The 26,638-nt window shown below is 36.9% G+C and overlaps 1 protein-coding gene across 6 annotated transcripts in view; it reads right to left on the reverse strand.

Moving 5' to 3' along the window:
• WWC3 (WWC family member 3) overlaps nucleotides 1-26,638 on the reverse strand; it is a 220,977-nt gene that overhangs the window by 63,214 nt on the left and 131,125 nt on the right. For all 6 annotated transcript variants that reach the window (XM_069066930.1, XM_069066929.1, XM_069066932.1 and 3 more), the window contains exons 6-8: nucleotides 20,058-20,187; nucleotides 13,131-13,280; nucleotides 7,404-7,477 (exon numbers count right to left, since the gene is read on the reverse strand). In XM_069066930.1, the coding sequence (XP_068923031.1) occupies nucleotides 7,404-7,477; nucleotides 13,131-13,280; nucleotides 20,058-20,187 (354 nt within the window). The remainder of the gene's footprint in view (nucleotides 1-7,403; nucleotides 7,478-13,130; nucleotides 13,281-20,057; nucleotides 20,188-26,638) is intronic.

The following is a 26,638-nucleotide window of genomic DNA, read 5'->3' on the forward strand; positions in this document are numbered from 1 at the left end:
AAGAAAGAAAGAAAGAAAGAAAGAAAGAAAGAAAGAAAGAAAGAAAGGATTAAGAGTATGGTTTCTGAAAAATCCTGGGGAGACTTGTAAGAACTTCTACTAAGTAAAGTGAGCAGAACCAGGGAATAATTTATACAGTAAAAAGAATATTTTATAAAATAAACTTTGAAAGACTTAGTAATTAATAACGTTCATCAACAATGACTCTTATCAATGACCAACCACAATTCTAAATGACTCATGATGAAACATGAAATCCATCTCTATATAGTAAGCTGATGGTCTCAGAGTGTAGAGTGTAGTGAATTTTCTTCTTTTTTTTTCTGGACATGGCTAATTAATGTAATAATTTGTTTTGCAAGACTACACATAATTGCAATAATTTTGTCTTTTCCTGTTTTCTCTATGTGTGAGAGAAGGGGGTGAGGAGAGAAAAAGAATTCAGAACTGCAAATAAAATAAATTTTTAAAATTTTTAAATTAAAATTCAATACAGCAAACATGCTGAAAATGTGCCAAGCACTGTTCCATATGCTAGGAAAAATGCAAAATTCAGATAAGGTATAGTTCTTGTCCTCATGGACCTTACTATCTAGGAAACGGAGTGGCACAGATAAAGTGCCGTACCTGGAATCAGGAAGACCTGAGTTCGAATCTGGCCTCAGATATTTACTAGCTGTGTGACCCTAAGCAAGTCACTCAACCTCTATTTTGCCCAGTTTCTTCATCTATAAAATGGGGATAAAAATGACACCTATCTCCCAGAGTTGTTATGGGCACTAAATGAAACAACAATCATAAAGAGCTTAGCACAGGGCCTGGCACAAAGTAAACACTAAATAAATGTTAGCTTTTATTAATGTTATTGTTATTAGGCACAAACTGGAATGCCTGTTACAATACATGATAAGTATATAAGAGAACTTCAAAGTTCCACAAGGGAAAATCTATAATATGAATAATTATTTCTACTCCAGATTCACAGTATAATATGATCACATACAGTTGCAAAGCTGCAAAATTTGTTTATGTCTGTATGTAGGCGTGTTTATAGACACCATGGAAATTTAGTCAGGAGAAAAAGAGTAAAGTCAGGTCCCGATGTCTGGCTGAACTGTATATTTTAGCAAGGCCTCTTGTCAGCAGATGAACTGCAGGACCAATATGTTTCCTGGGCCCTAACAGAATGAAACGAGACTTAGAAAACTGGATGAACCAACTGTTTTGTTTCAGTATGAATCGGCTGTACTTCTATAGAAACTGTTCATTATAGGACAATTCTGCAATGATTGCCCTCATGTAAAGAGAAGTCATCTGTGCCCTATGAAATAGCTACAGACTACATGTTTCCTATCAAAACAGGAAAATTTAAACCTCAAAATTAGGGAACTTCTCTGTTTAAGGCCTGTTTTGGTGAGCAAAAGCATAGCCTTATTTTGAGAGAGAGTAGCTTTCCTTCCATACACTTCAGACTCATGCAATCCATTCTTATGAGTGTCAAATGACAACTAATCATAACAGTGATGACAAAACTTTGTGACACAAATTCTCCATTTGCTGTAAATCAAAAAATAAATGGAAACTCTTCAGTCCCAGGTCCTCCACCAAAAATGAGCTATTTCCACTTTAATAAGATGTAGCTGAATTTTGAAATTTCTTATCCCATTGATTCAATTAATTCTAATGTTCTCTCAGTGTTTGACCCATTGGAACCCAGTCCCTATACCCAGAGACCAGTTCAGTTGTCAAAAAGCCCCCATTCAGAGCCTTCTTAAAAAAACAAGCATTTTTGACACTTTTGGTAAATAAGGGGGTTGAACACACTGTCCTCTGAAGTCCTATACAGATCTTGATCCTTATCATCCAATGATCTATGAAATCTGTTCCAAAGCCCAAAGAAAATTACAAGAAGCCAACTCGAAGGTGTGTAGGTGGGCTGTTAGAGGTAGATCAATGGTCACAGAAGAAGGGATAAAAGAGAGTTTGAAATGCAGGGAGGAAATAGGAAAATGTTAAAGCACAAAACCCCCTTTTTTATTTATTGCCACATACAGAACAATGTTGGATAAGTATGATGAAAACTTTGAGTCATTAGAACCATCCAGACATAACCATTACAACACAAATTTATTTAGACTATATTTTTGTTACAAAGAAGACCTTTTATTTGGGGGAGAAGGAGACTTCGAAGTTAGTGATAGTGATGCAAAAAAAAAGAAGAAGAAGAAAGGAACATTAATAAAACTTTTAAATATCCAGAGAGGGGCAGAAGGAAGTCCTGAAGGAAAGCAGAATTAAGCAGGGCAACACTGGTACTATTACATTAAACGTGAGTGTGTGTGCATACATACCAAATTGTACATAACAGATTTTTAAAAGTTTAAATTATGTTTCCAATGCTTCTATGAAAGTTGGGAATTTAAAGTATCTTAGAAAAAAATTTCATCTAAATTAGAAAAAGATTTTTAGTTTGGGGAAGGGCATACATTTTTCGCTAGAAGTAACTTTGCAGAACATTTCATTTGCCAGTGATAATGCTGCATAAAATCAGGGCTATGGTACTATCTGGGGCAGTTAGTGGAAAGATCAGTGAGCAGAATGTGAAAAACACCAGGATTTGTTTGTATTTCCCCACTACTGAAGCAGCGGAATTTTAACTTCTATGCTAGATTCAGTTCTTGCCAAAGTAATTTACCACTACTTGGATCCTTAGTCTATATTGCTATAATCACATGCCTTATTTGGAGGCATTCCTAAAAATCACTCAGAAACTGTAGTTATAATAAAAACCTGGACTCACTGCTGCAAGAATCTTTGTTCATGAGCCTTGATGTCATTAACAGTCAGTCCATAGCCTGCAACACACGCAGATTTTCTCTCAAAAAAAATTTTAAAAATGCAAGACCTTATTGTCAGAGTGGAGAGACATGGAGATATGACCTGGTAGGAAGGGCATTTTAAAAAATTCCTGTGTCAGACAGATCCGATGAACTTCATATCTATATTTTTACTTCAATAACTAAGTAACTTCAGTTAACTAAGCTTGGGACTATAATAGCCCCTAGTTAAGGAAAACATGGAATTATAACAAGTTGCTTGTTCTCAAGAAACTTCTAATATCTCTAAGAAAGCAAGCCACACATACATAATATGAGACATCAATATATGGCAGACATAATTAAGTAACAGTATAAGATGGGCAGGGGAGGAATGATGATCTAAAGGATGTCGACTTTGTAAGAATGGGAGACGGAGGGGAGATCTGAGAGAAGAACTGACACCATAGGCTAGTAGGGAGGTATATAAATGAGAAATGGTGACAAGGATTATTTCCTGCTGAAGAATCCACCGGCCTAAAGGGGTATTAATACACATAAGAGATGGGATTTTTCAAATACTTTAGAAGCAACAATTTATAGGACAAAAACCAATATGCAAATTATTCTTATATCAAAGATGATTTTCCCCCAATTTAGCAGAATTTATTAAATGTCCACTATGTGATCGACATTGGGAAAATAAAACCAGTTGCTGCTCTTAAAAAGTTTATATTCTCCTGAGAGAAAACAACTGAGATAAGTAAATATAACATTTATAAAAAATGAATCAAAGTAATTTCAAGGAAGGGCTCTGAGAAATAGAAATCAGCAGAGGTCTGTGTTAGAAGGTGGCATTTGACTTGCTCTGAGGGACAGCTAGGTGGTACAGTAAACAGAGTACTGGCCCTGAAATCAGAAGGACCCGAGTTCAAACCTGACCTCAGACACTTGACACTTAACTAGCTGTGTGATCTTGGGCAAGTCGCTTAACCAAAACTGCCTTCCCCCCTCAAAAAAAAAAATTAGAAAAATAACTTGCTCTGAAAGGAGGAAGGTATTCTAAGCAACAAAGGAAAGGAGGGAGAGCATTCTAGAAATAAAAGACAGGGCGGCAAAAGCATGGAGAGAGGAGATGAAATATCATATTTAGAGAATTTCAAGGGGAACAATTTGGCTTCAATTTAGTATGTGATGGTGGCTAATTTTAGAGCATTATTATTACCATTTCATCTATGGTCAAGGTAGCTAGGTGGCACAGTGGGTAGAACACTGGGCCTGGAATGAGGAAGACATACCTTCCTGAATTAAAGTCTGGCCTCAAACACTTACTAGATGTGTGACCTTGGGCAAGTCACTTAATCCTTTTTGCCTCAGTTTCCTCATCTGTAAAATGAGCTGAAGAAAGAAATGGCAAACCACTCCTATATCTTTACCAAGAAAACACCAAATGGGTTCACAAAGAGTCAGATATGATGGAGGAGAAACTAAATATCCATAATCACTGTGCGACCTCCTTCTGACAAAGACTTGAGAATCATTTGCATAGAGATGGTAGCTGAAGTGATGGAAATGAATGAATCTGCCAAAGGAGAGAGTATAGAAAAAGGTGTAAAGAGGGCCAAGAACAGACCAAAAAGTCTCACGATAAAAAAGGGACTAAAGAGTTCTCCTGTGACTCACTCTGATGTGCAAGAAGAATCTCTTTCCCACTGTGGAAAGAGTCCGGGGACAATAGGCAATCATTTCTACAATGCAGAATCTGAGGACCCTCCTCTTACCAAGATAACGGCTTGTAATGACTTATCATACATGTCATCAAAGAGAACAGTCCCTCCTCAACCCCGCTTCTTAAGATTTCCTGGCTTCCTTCAAGACTCCACTCAAAAGCCTGTTCCCCTTGTTGCCTTCTCCAATGGCCCTTTTCTGGTTTATGAATTACTAGTGCCTTCTCCTGTAAGACTCCTCCATTCATTCTCTATATATCTCAAATGGAGCTAGTTATTTATATGTTATCTCCCCCATTAGAATGTGAGCTCCTTGAGGACAGGGATCATATTATGATTTTAACTTTTAACCCAGTACTTAGTAGGGAGGAAGGGTGGGAAACCCTTGTGGAAAACACCACATGTGGCCTCAAGTGTAGCCCTTTAACTCAATTCAAACTTCACAGAACAAATACCCTTAATAAAAGGATTTGTTTCATCAAACTTGGACTCAGTCAAAAGGCCGCACCCAAGGACCTAGAAGCCACAGATTCCCCACCCCTGGTATAGAGCCTGTCAAACGATAAGAACTTTATTAATGCTTCTCGACTGACTGCCATAGAGTTGCTCTAAATAAACTCTTTTCTCACATACTCTATCTTGCCCCTAAATATATTTTTAATCAGTATAACAAGGTTATTTCTGTATTCATTTTTAGACTGCAAGAAAATATCATGCTATATTTGATAAGTAAAGGTCACGGCGAAATATGTAACAATAAACTTGACTGTAGTGATGATCTCTTTTCCAAGTTTTAATACAGCACAGCGAATTCCTTGCACCCACACTGAGCAGTTTCAGTAGAAACATACAAGAATGAACACAAGAATATTTAGTAAAGACAAAGACTCTACAGAAATGGCAGCAAGCTAGAGAGAAGGAATGCATGATAAATGAAGTATGTGACCACAGAGATAACTAGTCTAGGCAAATAAGCTTTTTAGAGTTCATGTGGAAATTTAAAGCCTAACATTCTAATGTATGATGGCAAAAAAACAGAACCAAGCTATAAAAATAGCTGCCAAACAGAAGGCCAAAGTTTTTACTTTTCAGTCATATGATTTGTTTTAATGGCAATTTTTACAATTAAAAAAACCCAATAACAACAAAATGAGATTCTAGATATGTAAAGTATATAGATAGGTCCAATTGGACTATGTGGCAGTGGGAATAACCATCTCCTAGAATCACATCTATTTTTTGACATTAGAAAGTCTGTTTCATTTGAGGAAGGGGCAAAGAAAATATTTTAATACCAGTTACTACTACCTATTCTTTTTGCAAATAATTTTTCTTTCTAATATATCAGAATACTTTGGTTTGAGAATATTTTCCCAAGGTGCACATGGGACAATGTGACAAAAAAATATCAATAAAATGGAAACCATGAACGAGAAACCCATGATTATTCACCAACACTTCTTTTCTTTTTTTTTTTTTTTAAAGCAATTGGGGTTAAGTAACTTGCTCAAGGTTACACGGCCAGGTGTTTCTGGGTGGGTGCTAAGTGTCTGAGCCCGGGTTTGATCCCCAGGTCATCCCGACACTGGGGCTGGTGCTCTTACTCGCTCTGCTACCTGGCCTCCCCTATCAACACTTATTTTCACTCATGTTCTGTGGATAAAGCCAGAGGAAACGCGCAATAATATAAGATAATATGCAGAATGTCTGCCACTTTGCATCTGATGTTTTCCCTGGTTTCAACTCCTTGGAACAAGATGCCCCTTCCCAGGATAAGCTCATCACTTCTACGCTTAATCACAGGGCAGTAAACTCAAATCTTACTGGTAACATTTCCCTCAACCTCTTCTCCTCCTTTGATTAAAAGGCTGGAAGGAGTACCAAGCCCCTTCCAATGCCTTCTTTCACAGAACGCAGAAATCGGACTCAGTTAACTCCATTTTACATCTGCTATTCAGTCTGGTTCCAGCTCCACTGAGAGAGAGGCCTCGAAGCTTCCCTTCTCCCCCAGCTTTCCTGCTCCTTTTGTGGCTTATTTCCCCTCTTAGAGTTTAAGTTCCTTGAGGGCAGGGACTGTCTTTCTTTTTATGAAATGTATCCTCAGTGCTTAGCACAGAGTCTGACACTAGTAGGTGCTTAATAAATGTTTATTGGATTGGCTTGGCAAAGCAGTCTCATTTCTGGTTTTCTAAAGACACGTTATCCATAGAGCAGGTGATAAAGAAATCCTTCTTTCAAATTCTTACAAACTAAAGCAGAGCAGATGTTAAAAATAATTTGTGGAAACCATACATTATTTTTTGTTTTCCAACACCAAAGAAACTATAGCAGTTAGGCCTTTTGAAGAAAATTAAAATACAGAAATATTTTCTCTAACTTCCATTGTAAGAATTAAAGACAGGCCTATATTGAGACAAAACCTTAAAAATCACTTGTTAAACTATTAAGGATTTTGATTGGTTCATTGTTTTATGTTACATTTGCCACTACTTCCAATGATATAGACGATCATGAGTGGTAATCATGATAAAAACACACTTAAAAGTCAGTGGATTTTGTTACTGAGCTGGGTATTTTAATATGTTTTTTCAAAATTAGTTTGCTATTTATAACATGAAATACACTAACAAAGTTTGGAGAAGGAGACTGTAGGAAAAGGAAGGGATAATTCTGGTATTTGTTTCCATCAATGTGAACAATCTAATGACTTCATTTCATCATTATCATCAATAGGAGGCAATAAAATTTTAATAGTATTTTTAAATTGGTATCAAAATACCCCTAAAGTCTTTCATTCACCATCAATAAAATTTAAATTTGATAAACAGAATATGATTCTCTTAAAAAAAGCACTTCTTACCTCTTTTTGGCCTCTTCATATTGCCAATTAAGTCGAACTCTGTCTACAAGTCTTGTTTTATCATCAAAGCCAAACTTAAAGTATAGAAGAAGAGGTGTAAAAGGTTGAAAGGGGAGAAGAAAACAATATATTAGTGACTCATCTTGCTTATATAAAATCCATCTAAACTTTTACACCTAAATAATAACATTTTAAAAAATCTTTCAAATGATCTTAGCAAAGAAATGATTTTCAATCAAAGGTTATGGTTATTTTTAGTTAGGAAAATTTCCCAAATCCTCTTTTAGGAAACTGTTACTACAATGTTTTTTCAAAAAAAAGATTAGCGTTTTTCTTTGACGATGGTTTAAATGGCATATGAAAGATTTAAGTGCAAATAATAAATGCCAGAGATCGTCTATCTTTTAGTGATCACGTTAGTGCAACAAATTAACAGGATAAGACATTCTGTAATAAATATCTGAGGCTCAGGAAAAAGTACAGGTCCAGTATCACATATTATGTTTATGAATGGTGGTTATTATGGGAAAACAGCATATGCTCTATGTGCTCATGAGCACAGATTGGGGAGATGATGAGATTATAAGAATAAATATCAGAATTCACAAAACTCTGTAAATTGAACAAATTTTTTAAAAAATTGCAATGTTCCAATATGGACGAATACAGAGTTACACATTTAGGAAGGAAAACCAAGCCATATGAATAGAATATGAGGAATGACTTAGGATAAAGCATATACAATTTACTGGGAAAGGGACTTAGACCCATGATTTCACTGACAAAGGCAACTTCCAGATCACAATACCTCTTCAACCAAAGCAGGTTGGCACCTATTCCGTAACTCAGAGTCTTAGAGAGCTACTTAGTCCTGAAAGGTTGTGTCACACATAAACACACACACACACACACACACACACACACACACATTGTGTTGTGACTAGAGTCAGGAAAACCTGAGACATATACATCTCACTGAGCCAGGCTATAAGCCTCTCTGAGGCTATAGGTTGCAGAGAAGGATAACAAATATACATATTTGTGAATATAACTATAGTAGCTTTGTCTTGGGTCATCTTCTATTCTCTCTCTGATAACATCAGCTCCCATGAATTCAATTATCATTCAGATCCATTTATCCAGCCAGATCAAGTCATGTTATCTCCAACTGCTTAGAGACATGCCTTGTCTTACACACATCTTAAACTCAACATATCCATAATTGAACTCATCTATCCTCTCCACCCCTTCACTCTTTCTAACTTATTATTTTTGAGGACACAACCATCCTCCCAGTCACTCAGGCTCAGAAGCTAGGTAACATCATTCACTCTTCACTCTCTCTTAAAAACCTCCCAAATTTGATTTGTTGCCAAAATCCTGTTGGCTTTACATTTGTAACATCTCTTTGATATGGCTCCTTCTGTCCCCTGATGCTGCTGCCACCCTGGTACAAGCCCTTAGTCAAGTCAGGCCTGGAATTACTGCCTACCTGCTTTATGTCTCTCACTAGTTCAGTCATTCTCCACTCAGTCAGCAAAATGATCTTCCTGAAGTGTAGCTCTAACCATGTCATCAGCAGACCCTCCCCCCAATTCAAGAAATTCCAGTGGCTCCCTACTAGCTCCACGTTCAAAATTAAAATCTTCCGTTTGGCTTTTAAACCTTTATAACTTGGCTCTCTCCTACCTTTTCAGTCTTCTTATACCTTACTCCCTTCAGTTTACTCAATAATCCAGTGACAATGGTCTCTTTGCTGTTCCTGGCACAAGATAAACTCCACCTGCTGACTCTGTAAATGTAAGTTTTCACCGGCTATTCCCTGTACCTGGAATTCTCTCCTTCCTCATCTCTTTCTCCTAGCTTCCCTGGCTACTCCATTTCAGCTAAAATCTCCCCTTCTGAAAAAAAAGTCTTTCCTGGTAACACTTAATGTTAGTGTCTTCCTTCTGAGACTTTGTCTGTCTGTGTGTGTCACATGCATATTTCTTGTTTGTACGTTGCTACTTGTATGTTGTTGTCTTGTTAGATTATAAGGTTCTTGAGGATAGGAACTGTTTCTGCCCTTCATAGTCTGCTCAATATTTAGTATAGTACAGGGAACCTAGTAGATGCTTAACAAATTCCTGCTGATTTGGCATGCGCATGCATATATTTATATATTTAATAATTATGCATGTTAAATGCTGAACATAATCAACAACATAGTTAAACTTTTGAAATTATTACTATTATAATCATAGACATTAAAACAGAGAACATCCTAGGCCAAAAAAATTATAGGCCTGGTCCAAGAAATCATCTCCACCACCATCACCACCATCACCATCACCATCATCATCACCATCATCATCATCATCATCATCATCACCATCATCATCAATATCACCATCATCATCATCACCATCACCACCATCACCATCATCATTTTCAGTAGTAGTAGAACTCTTCATTATCATCACCAGTCAGTTAATAAACATTTATTAAAGGTTTACTATGTGCCAGGCACTATGCTAAAAGCTGAAGATACAAAGAGACAAAACACAATCCCTCTCCTCAAAGAGCTCACATCTAATAGGGGAAATAGTAGTAGTAGTAGTAATCATCGTCATAGTAGTAGTAGTGGTGGTGGTAGTTCTAATGGTTGTAATAGTTGTAATGATATTAGCAGAAATGCAAACTCAACACTGATATGTACAGAAAAGTGAATAATAGTAGTCATGATAAGAACAGTTAGCTCGGTCAGACCCTATATCCATTACAGTGCCGGCTGCACTACATAATCTTGTGTGTTCAGCTTGGTGGGCAGACATGTCAATCTGACTAGAATTTCCGAGATTATATATTACAGCTGCTATTAAAAAGCTTAACCTTTGGAATATGAGCTTTGAAATCAGTGACATTCAATGGGTCTGCATGGTTTGGTTTTCCCTCTTGATTATATGAGCATACTGCTGTTCCAAGAAGAGAAAATTTTCATACTGTCACATATATATTTTCCTAACCCAATCAGAATATAACATGTTTAAATAGTTCCAGAAAATTAAGACCTCTGAGTCCCTTTTTGCTAAAGAGGTTAAGTATGGTGGAAAGAAAACTGGCCTTCAGTAAGAAAACTTGGATTTTCAAGTCCAATTACTATCAAACCCTGGACAAGTGATTTAATCACTGTGTGCATAAATTTCCTCTTCTACAAGATAAGGAAAATAATAATGGCAATACCTTACTCAGAGGGTTGTTTTAAGAATTAAATGAGTGTATATGAAAGTACTTTGTGAACCATAAAACACAAGACAGGTCATTTATTATTACTATCTAATCCTTAAGATTAATGACAAGACCATTAAAAGATGCTTAAAAAAATTACATTAAACTACATACTTGTCCAACAGCCTCAGTTAGTATCTCTTATACTATTCTCAGAAGACATGAACATTTTATCCTTTCTTTTTTTTAGAACATATCTATATTCCACATTACTATTAAGTCATCACTTAAATCTCTCTCCCAGATTCTGCAATCTTCATTTCTTTAAGCCTCTTTCATTGCGACTTTTTATTTCTCTCTTTTGAACCAAAATTATATTCCACTCTCCCTTTGTCTTCCCTTCTCAGGGAAGGGAAATCCCAATGTAAAAACTCCTCCCACTGATGCAGATAGCATCTCATCTGTAACTTAAGATCTCACAAACAGTTTCCTAGGGCATTGAGGGACTCAGGAACTTAAGCAAGCAAAGGAAGTATTTGAACTCATGGTTTTCTAGACACAACTGCCTTTCAAGTTACTATTTTTAAAATCATGGAATCCAAAAATGAGACATAGTTCTTATAGGTTAAATTATATATTCCAGTATTACCCTGCTGTTCCTTAGCAAGATCTCATTACTGATTCCTGTTCTTTTTATGGTAATGAAAAACTAGCCTACAGTCAGAAAATTGTAAGAACTAAGATCTAGACCTGGCAGGGCTTTCAGGGGACATTTGGTCCAATCTCTTCATTTTATAGATCGCCAAATGGGCTAAGTGACTTATCTAAGGTCTTTGTTCTTGTTCAGTTGTTTCTGTCATGCCTGATTCTTCATGATCCTTTTTGGGGTTTTCTTGGCAAAGAAACTGGAGTGGTTTGCCTTTTCCAGCTCATTTTACAGATGAGGAAACTGAGGTAAACAGGATTAATGACTTGTCCAGGGTCACACATCCAATAAGTGCTTGAGGCCAGCTTCAAACTCATGAATATGGGTCTTCCTTACTCCAGGCCTGATCTTTATCCCCTGCATCACCTAGCTGTTTGTCTAAAGTCTAACAGGTAGTAATTTAACAGGTAGAATTTGAATCCATATCCACTGATTCCAAAGCCAAGACTCATTCCCCTGATCTATGCTGCATTTTTCCATCTGCTAATTAATGAAAACTGAACTCTCAAGAATACAAAGGCATTTTAAAATACCTGAACCATAAACAGAAGTAACCAACAGGCATAATGTGTCAGGGTATAAATCCTGAAATTCTGTTTTCAGGACTTTTAGGTGACCTATGACACAACTTTCTGATTTTTATTAATAAGAAAAGTGAGGCTGAGGGGTGAACCCACTTGCCAAAAATCACACACCAAAAGTATTCTGCTATTCATGACATTAAGGAGTTTGAAAAAGTTGGTTGGGGGTGTTAGAGGGATAGGATTTTTTCCTTCATAAAAAAATATTCTAATTATTTTATTTCATCATTATCAGGCCTCTCCAGCTCCTCAAGAGAATCTGAATGTTAACTTTATGAGCTCAATCAATTAATAAATATTTATTAAAGTGCCTATCAAGCTCCAGGCACCGAGCATAGAGTACATAAGATACAAAAAGAGGCAAAAGACCACCCCTGCCCTCCAGGAGCTTACATTCCAATGGGTTTTTCCAAGAAGAAAAACAAACCTTGTTACTTTTCTTTTTTCAAAGATGGAAAGATTATATCTCTCAGTGAATTCCATCCTGAGTTCACGTCACACACCTTTACCTTCTCAGAAGATCTCAGACCACTTCCCAGAGTTCATAAGTAAAAGTAATTTCAATTCAATTAGACTTTGAATACATAAGAGGCAATATTGTATAGCGAGTAGGAAGCTGGCCTCAAAGTCAAGAAGACTGGAGTTCCAAGGACAGTATCCAATATAATCAGGTTGTGTGACTCTCGGCAATTCAGTTAACTACACAGTCCCCTGAGACACCTCTCAGAGACTTTTAAATTGCAAAGCACAAAACGAACTAACTATCCTGAGTAAGTTTCCTCACCCAGGAGCTCCCAGTTTCACTAAGATCACAGGTATGGTTTTAAAAAAAGGAAGAAAGAGGTATTCCATATACCACCTTTTAAATGTATAGATATTTCAGGGAAGATAGATGTCACTAAAATCCCCTCAGGAATGACAGCAGTCACTATTGCTACAATGCCTGTAAATCACACCATCAACAAGAAAACCCAGCAACTCAGCCACCTAAATCATAAGCACAAAAATCGTGAGCAGTATACACTTAAGTTTAATAGAGAAACATGGGGAGATGGAATTTTTTCTTTAGTCTGTATAGTGTGTGAGAGCACACACACACACACACACACACACGGCCCAAATATTTTTTAAATTAAAATAGGAAATGAAAACAGAATAAATCATGGCAACATAAAAGCAGCCTTTTTTCTCCCCCTCTCCTCAAGCTCTTTTCATCTCTGTCAGCCAGCATACCTCTCCAATGATGTCAGTTTGAGAACCAGCGTCACAGTATTGTTGAGGTAGACAAGAGCCGCCAACTGAACCATAATTATGGGACAGATCTTGCAGAGAGTCTGAAATACAACAGCTATTCCTGAAACCATCGGTAAGCTTAGCCAGGCTCTGAAATGAAAGACCAAAAAAAAAAAAAAAAAGAATATGAAAGCAGATGTCTATTTCAATCCTGGTTTGTTTGTTTATTTAGTGGCAGCTCAACCATCATGGTGCAATTTTTATCATTAAGATACAATGTATTTTTTGCTTACCTTCCCACTTCTTCCCTTCCTTGCCCAAAACACAGGATGATATTCAACCCAAACAGAAGTACTTTTTCAATGAAAAAAAGTATTTTTTGAGGATTCACAGAAAACAAGGGCATATATGCCCAGTAAAATCCAGAATCAGGAACACTTAAATTCAAATCCCATCTCAGACACTTATTTGCTATATGATGCTGGGCAAGTCACTTGACTTCTATTTGTCCCAGTTTCCCAATCTACAAAATGGGAATAATAACACCACCTACTTCCCAGGGTTGTTGTAAGGATTGTTTGTGATGAAAAACCTCATCTAAAATTTAATCAAGGACACAGAGATCTCTTAGTATAAGAACAGGAATTTATTCTCTTCCCTGGGAGAAGAGGGTGTTCTTCCCCATGACTGATCATGAGGAAGAGCCACATTATAAAAGGCAGAACAAGAATTTATACCCTAATGTAGTCAAACCCCCTTCTCCCTCCCCCTCGTGCCCCCCCCCCCGGGAAAATCTTCCTCAATGGCAAATAACATGGAAATGGGAAATGGACAATGTGAAGAAGGGAGGGACTAAAGTCACCAGCAAGGTTGGAGGTTAAAAGACTCCTCAAAAGGGCTTGCTGCTGATTGACAGCAGAAATGGAGGTGGGGAGGGGAGAGGTGAAGTAGACAGTCAGAACTGACACCAATTTATAAGATCCATTTTGAGAAGTTTTCAAGTTTTCACTCCCCAGACAGGATCAAATGAGATGATAATTGTAAAGTGCTTAGCACAGTGTCTGGCATGAATGTTACCATCATCATCATCATCATCACCATCATCATTACTATAAATATTCAAGTTGGAAGGTCATTTACCCCAGATCTATTTAATCTGGATCCATGGACAGATCTTAGAGGTAGTCTGTGAAGTCTGATCTGAAAAACTGTTCATATTTATTTCAGTATATCTGGTATGCTTTGCAAGCCTATATTTAATTTATTGATTTAAAAACATTTTTCAGTAATCCATAGGCTTCCCCCATCAAAGGAGTCCATGACACATAAAAATTTAAGAACCCCTAATCTAGTCCAACTTTCTCATTTTAGAGATGAAGAAATTAAGACCCACTGAGTTTTGGGGTTTTTTTGTGGTTTGTTTGCTTTTTGACAAGGAATCAAGGTCAAGTGACTTGCAGGGTCACACAGCTAGTAAGTGTCAAGTGTCTGAGGTTGGATTTGAACTCAGGTCCTCCTGACTCCAGGGCCAATGTTCTATCCATCACACCACCTAGCTGCCCCCCCCCTTAAAAAATAATTTGTTTCTTTTGTAATTCTATGAATTTATTTAATTTTATTTATTCATTGGAGGCAATTGGGATTAAATTACTTGCCCAAGGTCACACAGCTAGTAAGTGTCTGAGGCTGAATCTGAACTCAGGTCCTCCTGACTCCAGGGCCAGTGCTCTACCCCCCAACCCTTTTTTTTTTGAGATTCTCTGGGTCTTAATTTCTTCATCTCTAAAATGAGAAAGTTGATACCCAGAGAAATGCCAAAGCTCACACAGAAAGTTAACTTGATTATTTTACAGATTATGAAATTTAGAGATTCAGAGCTCAGAGGGACCATAGAGGCCATCTAACTCCACTGGCCTCATTTTACAGATGAGAAGCCTGAGTCCCAAGGAAGGTAAGGGAATCTTTGTTAATAAGGATTGGTCCCTTTTTTTCACATTTGTACCTTACTATCTAATATAATGCTTGTCACATGGTAGGAACTTTAAAAAAAAAATACTTGCTGGTTGTTTGATTGCCTAATGTCATGACAACAGAAATCCCAGGTCTTCTGAATCCAGAGGCAGTGTTCTTTCCATTACAGAGCTGGGCCCATCTTAGAGGACTTGTACAAAAAGTTGTCGGTGGCAGGCTTGTCAACTCTACAACCAATTCTACCATTTTTTAAATCTTTGTTTTCAAATATCTATTTTGTTCATGCAAAGAAATAAGCACCTAGACTAAGATGTCCTAACTGTCCATAGGGCAAGCGAAAACTTTGAGCCTTTAGAGTCTTTCTAAATAATGATGATGATGGTGATAGTCAAGCAGCATGTTAAGCACTTCACAGATAATTCTCATTTGAATCTCACAATAATCTTAGAAGGTAGGTGCTATAATGACCATTTTAGATATGAGGGCACTGAGGCAAACATAGGTGAAGTTACCTGCCCAGAATTACATAGCTACTAAGTATATGAGGCTGAATTTGAACTCAGATCTTCCTGATTCCAGGTCCAACATTGTGTCCACTATGCTGTCTATTATAGGCAAACTACATAAAATTTGAAAAAGACTCTTCAAGTCAAATAGAATGTTTTAAAGCCAGCGACATACTTAACACATGTCTCCCGTCAGCTCAGGCTAAGTCTATTTAATTTCTTGACCTGATTTTTCAGTTATAATTCTATGTGGCAAAAAAATATTTTCATATGACTTCACATATGCCAAAAATAAAAAGTAAATATGTATTCTGGCATTCAGGAGAAACCACTAGTATCCTCTATTCACAATTAAATTAAAAATAAAAGCTTGACTTTCTTCCATTTTCAAAGACTCAGTTTTTGAGATAGGGATCTTCAGCCTACTACATTAATGTAATCTATCAAATAGAGAAGCCACTCTGCACAAGACTGACCTGTCAAATGGTTTTATGGCAGAGTGTGACCGTCTTCAAGAGCCAGTAGTTCCAAAAGGTCTCAGGTTATTACTCATAAAGGAGCAATGGAATTTCCACAGCTGGAGTGGCCAGAAGGACTGTTTGGTTTGTGTCCTCCTCTCTAGGTCTACAACGTAGAGGAAAGGGGCTGCCTGATTCTACAGGAAGTTCTGATGATCCCAGGGATCTTCAAGTAGAAGAAAAATGGCAGAGAGGCATAGTTCTCTCCACTAAAAGTTAGAGGGAAATGCTTGTCTTTCTTATACAGCATGACAAACATGGGAAAATAAACTGGCCTTGGGAGTCAAAAGACCTGGGTTTTTGTCCCATATCTCTTATTTACCAGTTGTATCACCCTTGGCAAGTCACTGAACCTGAATCTCAGGTTCTTTATTTATGTAATAGGAATAATAATTCTTTTCCTGTCTATCTCAGAGTAGTTGGGAAGATTAAATGATATAATGTATAGGATAGCAATTGGACTTGTGTTTTCAAAACTAAAGTTTCAAATTTACCAGTTTCTTTAATAGCTTGGTGGCAGAGTAGATAAGAGTGATAGAACTGGGAACTGGAAAGATCCGAGTTAAAAATTTTGCCTCGAACAACCTGTGCAATGTTGGGCAAGTCCCACAACCTATCTCAGCCTGTTTTCTCATCTGTGAAATAGACATCATCATCATCATCATCATCATCACAGAGTTTTAAGGTTCAAATGAGATAAGATATATACAGTGCTTTGCAAAACTTAAAATGCAATACATATGCTAGATTTATTAGCGGGAACTCTCAGGTGAAAAATTCCAGGCAGTGCCTTCTCCATAAAATTTTAGGGACTTGCTTAGAGCAAGTTTAACTTGAGAGAAGTTAAATAACTTCCTCAGGGTTACAAAGCAATTGTTATCAAGAGCAGAATTTGAACTCAGGTCTTCCTCACCTATAGGTCAGCTCTCTATCCATGATGCCATGCTGTCTTTCAGGGTATATAAAGTGCTGTAACACCCATGAAAATGTCTACTGTTCATCATGCTGTTTTTTTGTTGGTATCCCAGCTAATGATATTAGCCAATCATCAACAGTACTTGTCAGCTGGTTTTTGTACTTGAGACATATGGTCCTTACATCCCTCTTAAATGAAGGAGCTGGATTCAATGATCTCTAACTTCCCTTTTACAACTCTAAAAATTCTATCAGCAATGGTCCTCAAAAACGACCTGTGATCGCATTAACATGAAGGTTTCCTCCAGCCACACAGACTGGATTATGCCTATCCATTCTTTGTGCCTCTTGTCTATGTCCTACCATTATATACCACTAATGGCTGAACCAATGTTGTGAGAAGCATGGGGCTGGGGAGTGTGCCTTGTTCTCTCCTAAGTCTAAGAGGTTATCAATGGAGCACCTGAACGATATATCCACTGTTATCCTCGCTTTTCCCATGAGACACTACATTTCTTCAGTCTTATCCCTCTCCCGTGGCTCTGGTAGGTAAACTCTTTACCTTACCTTCCTTCTGTATGACTTATTGCAATCTCCCCTCAATCTCCAGTTCTAGTCCATCCTTCTCTACCCCACAGAAACTTAAAATTCCACCTCCGGACCCCCTACCTCTGATAGAGGGAGCTTTCTGCCTTATCTTGCCGGGATTCCCACAACCTCCTACACTCTCCTCCATGCTCCTAAGCAGGCACCCTTCCCTCCATCACCTCCATACTCTTCAGGACTCCTTTTGTCTTGTTTTTCTCCCATTAGAAGATATGTTCCTTGAAGGCAGGGATTGTCTTGTTTGCTTATATTTGTATCCTTAGTACTTAGCACAGTGAATGAAGCACTATAAGTACTGAATAAATATTCTTATCTGTCTATCTTATCAATCATACATTTCCCATATAAGATCCTTTACTAAAGTTTTTCAACTAAGTTGTGTACTTTATGCACTGATGCAAAGTGAAGCAAGCAGAACCAAGAGAACACTGTACACTCTATTAGCAACACAGTGCAATGATCAACTGTGAATGACTTACCTCTTCTCAGCAATACACTGATCCAAGACAAGTCCAAAAGACCCATGATGGAAAATGCTATTCTCATCCATAGAAAGAACTGATGAAGTCTGAATGCAGGTAGAAGCACACTATTTTCACTTTATTTTTTTGTATTTTTTTCCTATTTCTTTTTTCACAACATGACTACTAGTACTGAAATATGTTTTACATGATTGCACACATATAACCTATATAAAATTGCTTACCATATTAGGGAAGGGGAAGTGAGGGAGAAAATTTGGAACTCAAAATTTTATTTTAAAAATTAAATATTAGCACATGAAAATATTGCCATTGGGGGTGGCTAGGTGGCACAATGAATAGAGCACCAGCCCTGGGGTCAGGAGGACCTGAGTTCAAATCTAACCTCAGACACTTAACACTTAACTAGCTGTGAGACTTTGGGCAAGTCACTTAACCCAAACTGTCCCTCCAAAAAGCCAAAATATATATATATACATATTGCCATTAAAATAAAATAATGAGTAAAATAAGGAAAATTAATATAAGAATAAAATATTTTTAAAACAATCAAAGACATTAACTTCAGGTTTTTAGCAAAAACAAAACAGAAATCAAAACAAAAGCCCCTCACCTGTAAAAGAAACCCCACCAAAACCTAACCAAAGTTGTGTACTTGTTATATGTTGCAATCTACTGACAGCAAACTGTTTACTGCCCTCATTTTTAATTCCTCAGAAAATGGAATCTTCTAAAACTCAGAGATATAAAATGACTCAGTTTGGAAAAGATTCATCTGAGGTTGTCAATAAATCCAAATTTCTCCCCTCTCCACTGGCATTGCACTTTTTTTTTTTTTTACCTCTCTTGTGCACTTACTGTGTCTAATTTGTATTTTATTTATCTGGTGCCTTTGTCTTATTTCCTACTAGAGTGTAAGCTGCTCCAAGACCAGGAAAGTGTCTCATTTCATCCTTGTATTACTAACATGTAGTAAAGTTCTTTATATAAGGCAGGTGCTTAACAAATGTAATTTGAATTGAATTTTGATGGCTCAATAAACATATGGACCAGAGTCATTTAAATATTCTTCTTTAATTGGTTTAGAAAGGATAAATGCCTTCTTCTTTTTTCTTTTTGGAAGGGGGAGGGCAGAGCCATTGGGGTTAAGTGACTTGCGCAAGGTCACACAGCTAGTAAGTGTTAAGTGTCTGAGGCCACATTTGAACTCAGGTCCTCCTGATTCCAGGGCTGGCGCTCTATTCACTGCGCCACCTACCTGCCCCAGGATAATTGCCTTCTGAAGACAACAATGCTAAGTGTCTCTGAAAGGTAGCTAGAAGAAAAATATATGCTGATGGGAGGTAGAAATGGAAAAGATGAATGGATTCATCTATATCTGAAAAGGTATCGACACTTTCCCAAGTCTCTAAGAAGAGCAGTATTGTACTTCAGCATTCAAAACTCTCTACCATTCCACTCTACCCTCTTTTCCTGGCTATGTCTCACACTACAACCCTACATGAGTCCCATACTGCAATCCAAATGTTCTTACACTTCTGCCAACACGTTGCAACTGCACTGCATAGTCCAGTCTCCATGTCTTCATTCATGTTAATTCTTCCCTTAAATTTCTTCCCTCTTTCCATAATAGCTTTTATTATTTTTAAAAAAATATTTGTTGAATTAAGTAGTTCATTCAAGATTATAACCAAGAAAATTCCAATCCAATTTCAAGAATTAAGACCAGACTGAGTATATTATGCTACTTCCTTTTAACAAAAGGCTATTTTTTCCTAAACATAGCAAAAAAGAAAAAAAAAGGCAGAAACCAAAAAGTCAAGGGTATAATCTAGAAAAGAAAATCGCATATGTCAAAAGAGATGAAATTGGGGTGTGTATGTGTGTTGCTGTGTAAAGTTCAAAAGCTGTATAGTCTGACATTCTTACTTGCATCAGGTCCCGCCTTTCTTTCTCGCCTGTACAAATAGCTTTTTTTATGGTACGGAGTTCACTCATTATAGCCTGGGCTTCATCCAGTTTGTAATTGGTATGAGCACTTGACATCTTGCGATCAATCCTGTAAAAAAAATCAGAATGACAGCTTATCATTACATAAACAAAGATATAAAAAGAAAAAAGGAAACACAAGGCTTAAATCAGTGACATTCAACACACTGGGGTTATAAAGTCCCTTTGACATCAAACACCTTTACAAAGTCAAAGAACAGTTAAATAACACACCAATGTATTGGCATGGTTTTGTTGACAGAACGTCTTTGATACTTAATAGCTTCCTTCCTGAATATAAAGGCGGTAATACGACTTTGCTTGGCTGACTGTACCCCTTTCTTGTTTCTAAAATGACACAATCTATTGTTGCCTTCATCCTTCCTTATTGGGGGAATCCTCAATAGATTTATTTTCTTTCATTTGCTCTGGATATAAGAAGCACAGATGAGAACAATCTGGTTCAGTGTTTCCATGTCCTCTAAGAATCACTAGGCAAGAGGATGATCCGTTGTTTTAGTCATTTGGCATATGAGTAGAAGGAGAAAGAACACATAGGAGGGAGGGAATAAGCATTTATATAATACCTACTATGTGCTAAGCCTTTTATGAATATGTCATTTGATTTTCACAAGAATTCTGCAAAGTAGATACTATTATTATCCCCATTTTACAGGTGAGGAAACAAAACAATGATGCGAATCTATTCAAATTATTTAGAAAAAAAGTTCTTTAATTTTATAATCATCAGGCATAAGGAAAATATTTATGAAAAGTCCTAAAGGGACTAATGAGCAACTTCTTGAGGATCACTAGAATCCATATAAGCTCTTTCTAAAGAAACAAAACTTAGCAATAGCACAGGATGCTAAAAAGTTGAGACTGTAGCAATATACTCTATTAACAGGTAAAGTTGACTTAATTATCACTTACTGAAACACGCATTTCCTTGCCCTACAAAAGGGAAATTCATCTTTAAAGAAAAGACATAAGCTCTTATTAATCTCCTACTATGTGCCAGGTCGCTCTAAGTAATTTACAAATATCATCTCATCTGATGCTCACACAAACCATGCAAAGCAGGTGCTATTATCATCCTCTGCACAGTTGAGAAGACTGAGACAGATAGTGGGCAAGTGACTTGTCCAGAGCCACACAGCCAGGGAACATCCAAGATGACATAGCTAGTCAATATCTGAGGCTAGATTTGAGCTCCTGTCTTCCTGACTCCCGTCCCAGTGCTTTATCCATTGAACTACCTAGCCAAAGAGAAAAGTGAAAATAAAGTACTTCTGTGCTAAAAGTTTAAAAGGACAGAGCATCTCCAAGAATGTAACTCCTGGCCCCTTTTCTTTTTCTTCCACCTGAGGTACTCACACAGTTTCCCACCTAAACAAAATGACTCCTCAATGGGAGGTGAAAAGCGGGGCCACTTTATAACACCTTCTCACTTTACATTTGTACAGCATTTGATATGTTTTTTCAAAGCATTTTCACTTCCATTATCTCATCTGCCCAGCCTTTCCTCAATATAGCAAGCTGGCCACTGTTCCTACCTCCTTAAATTCTGAATCCCAAATGCACTATCAACTTGCATTCTCTTTTGTTCACTCCCAGTGAGCCACAAATTGCAAAAAGATTTACTTAATAAAATTCTGAGATTGTGACAGACTGAAACATGGGATCCAGAAACATGCACTGAACAAAGAGGAAGGAGAGTTGGATTCCATTCCCAGCTCTGCCATTAATGAATTGCTTATGCAGCTTTGGGCAATTCAATCTCTGTGGGCCTCAATTTCTTCATCTGTAAAACGGAAGGGAATACATTCATTTTTTTGATTCTCTATTATTCTAATTCTAAAGGTTGAAATGAGCTGCTGAATCTCAGGTAAGTTTTACACACATAACCTAGCACACATTTTTAAATAGTGGAAATTATTTTCATCCAGATTCATACTGGTAGTAAATTATCCAATGTATTTCAAATGCTTTCTTATACCCCTAAAAAAAACCCAACCAGTAAATTATAGAATTGTATTACCAGATATAGAGCTTAGTAAGGGAAAAGAGATTTCTTTTTGAGACAAACTCATATTACAGGAAAATCAGAAATATTATGACATATGATAAGGTAAAATCATAAAACATAGGAAAAGTCATGTGTTTTTCCATTTTAAATACTATTCACAGAACTTGATATCTCTAATGCAATGCAAGACTAAAACTCTACACCTGCTTCTTGAGTTGTCTGATTTTTCTTTTATTCAAAATTTAAACTAACTTATGCATCATGCACGGGACCTAGGATTGAGTCTAGGCTCTGCTATCTTATATCAATTTAATTTCTCATTAAGGTTAATCTTTAGTTTACTTATCTGCAAAGTGGAAATAGTGAGACCTGAACTAGCTACATGTTATTGCCCTGGTAGAATGTAAGCTACATGAGGGCAGGAAGTATTCCAGTTTTGTCTCTATGTCCCCAATAGTATGGTGCCTTGCACAGTAGTCACTTAAGAAATGAATGAAGTGAATGGACTTATCATATGGTTCTTTTGAGCACCAAATGAGATCATGTATGTAAACTTCTGTAACTGAAAACATAAATATAAGCTTCTATAAGAGATTATGTTCAGGTGTAACAATTTTGCAACTTCAGTGATGTAGGTAGGTAACAAATGTTACTGACATTTCAACAAGAACACTCTAAAGAGCCAAAATGACAATAAACAGTACAGAAAGCAGCTGAAACTGCTGCTAACTGTAAGGACCACCTGCTTCTCCTGTAAGAAAAGCCTATCGACTGACAGATACAAAGAAATGTAGGAAGATCATATGAGTGAAAGAATTAAACGGTCAAGAAAACAATATACACAATGACTACAATAATAGAAACAGAAACACACAAGCAAAAATCAAAAGTGAGGATTGTAAAATGATAAAGAATATGCATGGCTCAGAAGAAGAGATATGAGAAGATACTTCTACCCCGCTGCTTTGAAAAGATGTATGGTCTTGTGAGCCGTTCGAACCATTCTAGAGAACAATCTAGAACTATGACCAAAGTGCTATTAAAATGTGCATACCCTTGGACCCAGCAATATCATTCCTACGGTTGTATCCCAATACAAGTGGGAAAAACACCCACATGTACAAAAATATTTATAGTAGCTCTTTTTGTGGTGGCCAAGAACTAGAAATTGAGGGGATGCCCATTAATTGGGGAATGGCTGAACAAACTGTGGTATATGAATTCAATGGAATACTATTGTGCTATAAGAAATGAGCAGTTAGACTCTAGAAAAACCTGGAAAGACATATATGAAATGATGCTGAGTGAAGGGAGCAGAACCAGGAAAACATTGTTCACAGTTACAACCACATTGCACAATGACTAACTCTGACAGACTTGGCTCTTCTCAGTAATACAAGGTTCTAAGACAATTCTAAAAGGCTCATGATGGAAAATGCTATCCACATCCAGAGAGAATTACAGAGTCTGAATACAGATCGAAGCATACTATTTGTTTTCTCTCTTTTGTGCTTTTTTAAAATTTTGTTTCTTCTTTCTCATGGTTTATTCTGGGGAGAGGGAGGAAACTTAACACTCAAAAGCTTGTGGAACTGAATGTTGCAAACTAAAAATAAATAAATAATTAAAAAAAGAAAAGAAAAGAAAAGGTATATGGTCCACAATTATTATACATTGAACATATTTTCAGACTCTTTCCAAGTATTGAACAGTTGTGCTGATTTTTTTCTTCTTATTTTTATTTTTTGAGTCTTAAAAATAGTATCATATGAAATGGCTCTCTGGGAGAGGAAACAGAAAAATCTGAAGAAAACTTGGGTGATATAAAAATATGTACCTAGGGGTGGCTAGGTGGCACAGTGAATAGAGCACCTGCCCTGGAGTCAGGAGGACCTGAGTTCAAATTCAGCCTCAGATATTTAACACATTCTAGCTGTGTGACCTTGGGCAAGTCACTTAACCCCAATTGCCCTGCCTTCCCCCCTCCAAAAAGAAAAAAAGATACATACCTACAAAAAAACAAAGACTGTAGGTCACAAAAACATTATATGTGTGTATAAACACACACACATATGACTTGTCAACCGATAGTTTTTGCTTCACTGATCATAAATTTTTAGAAGTATAAAATAGGAAGTAATAAGATAAAAAGAAAACTCAAGAATTTAGACAGTGTACAATTACACTGCCTTTGTATGTATAGAACACCAAGGCAGCCAAGATAGAGAATGAAGATAGTAGACTTGGAATTCATGCTGGTAGTATTATCTGGTTCAGGAGTTAGCAGGATAATTCGTTCATTCTTTCTTTCTCTCATTCATTCATTTATCTATCCATCCACCCCTCCATCCATCCATTCAGCAAGTTAGCAAGCCATAGTGTGAATAATACCAAGTGACCTATAAGGGGTCAAGAAATATGGATTCTAATACTGGCTTTATCAGGAACAGTTAGGACTCTGCAACTTTAAGCAGATACTACAGGGTCTAGGATCATTGATTTAAGACAGAATGGGAATTTAAGAAATCATTTACACTAATACTTTCATTTTATAGATGAGGAAATTGAGGACAATAGCAGCACAGTAACCAGCTTTTAAAGGTCTAAGCTTATACTTATGCAAATGGTGGGGGTTGAACTAAATGATAGCTGAGATTCCTCCTACCTCTATCAAGTACTTATTGAACAAATACTATATGGACAACTGTGTAAACTGGTAAATTAGAAATTTAGCAGTCTTTGACCATTAGGAGGTTACCATCTTTGTATATGGAAATTATATATTTTTAGCTACCTTCTTTTCTTCTTTTGCCTTCTTAAAAGACATTACTGATTTATAAAAATAACTAAGTTCATTCTTAAAAACTCATATCTACTCATTTTATTTCTTATGGAAGTAATTTTTTTTTCTTTTTTGTTGTTTTTACTCGGACTTCAGTCATAATAAACTTATATGCTGTACATAATAGGGTCTTCAATTTGTATCGTCTCATTGGGAATGAAGAAGTATGAACATTCCAAAATGCACTCAAGTTGAGAAATATTGTTCAGCCATGACCTCTAATACAGAACTTAAGTTCAGAATAACACACAGCTCACACAGTAAATAGCATGGACCATCAAGAGTATGTAAGCAGTCCCCATTTTTTCTAGAGCTTGCCCTTTAATTATGCCACTCATTTGAGCATTCTCAGACCATTATTTTATTTTATATCACCATTCCTCTCAGCTTTCTGCAGACATCCATAAAGTATGTCACAGTCAGGATGTGTGCTTGTGGCTAAGGTTCAAGGACCCAGAAATACTAGCTGTCTAAAATCAGGGACCGATGATAGATTCAAATAAAATTAAACTTCAGGATAAACCTTTGTAGTTCTTGGGGGCTTCTTTCTGGTGTGAGTTTAAAATTTTTTTATGCTTCCTTTTTTTGTGAAATGCATTAAAGAGAAAGGAAGGATACCGTTCAAATAATTGAAAAAATAAAACTGAAAAGGCTTTCTAGAAATCTCATGTCACCAATCTCCTCGCCCTCCCTAAAGTGTTTTATGTTAGTATGATTTAAGATGTCAAGAGAATTCCATCAGCAGGAATACTACTAATAACTAAAGAGTCTTCTAAACTCCCACATCTTGAAGAAAAATGCTGCCAGGCCTATAAGCTCATTCCCACTTAATGCTACAGATTATATTCGAAAAGAATGGAAAGTTTTGTTAAAACTCCTGCCTTTGACATCACCAGCCCTGGCAGGGGGCCTTGAGTTAACCACAGAAAGCTTCCTGCAAGCCTTCTATCAACAGCAGGTACTGTTTGGAAAGCCAATTTTGCAGCAAGACCTGTCCCACAACCGGCAACAATGCTCTTTTTGTCTCGGCACCACTTCTGTACGTTTTCCTGTTATCAGAATATTGGTTCTGCCTGGTGTTTTCTCATAAGACTGTGCCGAATGTGATATATTTTAATCTATTCCTGTTCTAAGAGCTAACAATCCCATTCTGTTCTGAAACTTTGAAGGATTTTTTTCTCCATCTCAGCAATGGCATCACACCAGTTCCTAATGCTCTTTCAAAGAAGACTCTAAATGTGAGCAAATATTCGGTCATTACACATGGATTTGAGCTTATTGATGTTATTGAGGAAGAATTAGGAGCTTAGTGGATAGAGAAGTGACTTCAGGGTCAGGCATCAATCATTCGACAAGTATTAAGCACCTCCTTAATTACATGATGCTTCATCTCAGTTTCCTCTATATAAGGTAGGTACTGGAGTAAATCACCATGTACCAGGAAGATCTGAATTCAGTTTCTGCTTCTGACCATAATAGTTGGATGAACCTTGGCAAATCACTCAATCTTTTTAAATCCCTTGAAAACTAGGAAAGATGGGGATGCGGGGTTGGAGCCAAGATGGCGGAGTAAAAGTAGGAACTTGTCTGAGCTCCCCCTCCAACCACCTTCAATACCTGTAAAATATGAGTCTAAACAAATTTTAGAGC

This window comes from Petaurus breviceps, unplaced genomic scaffold, assembly GCF_028583685.1.
Source record: "Petaurus breviceps papuanus isolate PSGF00001 unplaced genomic scaffold, PetGlider_PUasm1.0 90731, whole genome shotgun sequence".
NCBI lineage: Eukaryota > Metazoa > Chordata > Mammalia > Diprotodontia > Petauridae > Petaurus > Petaurus breviceps.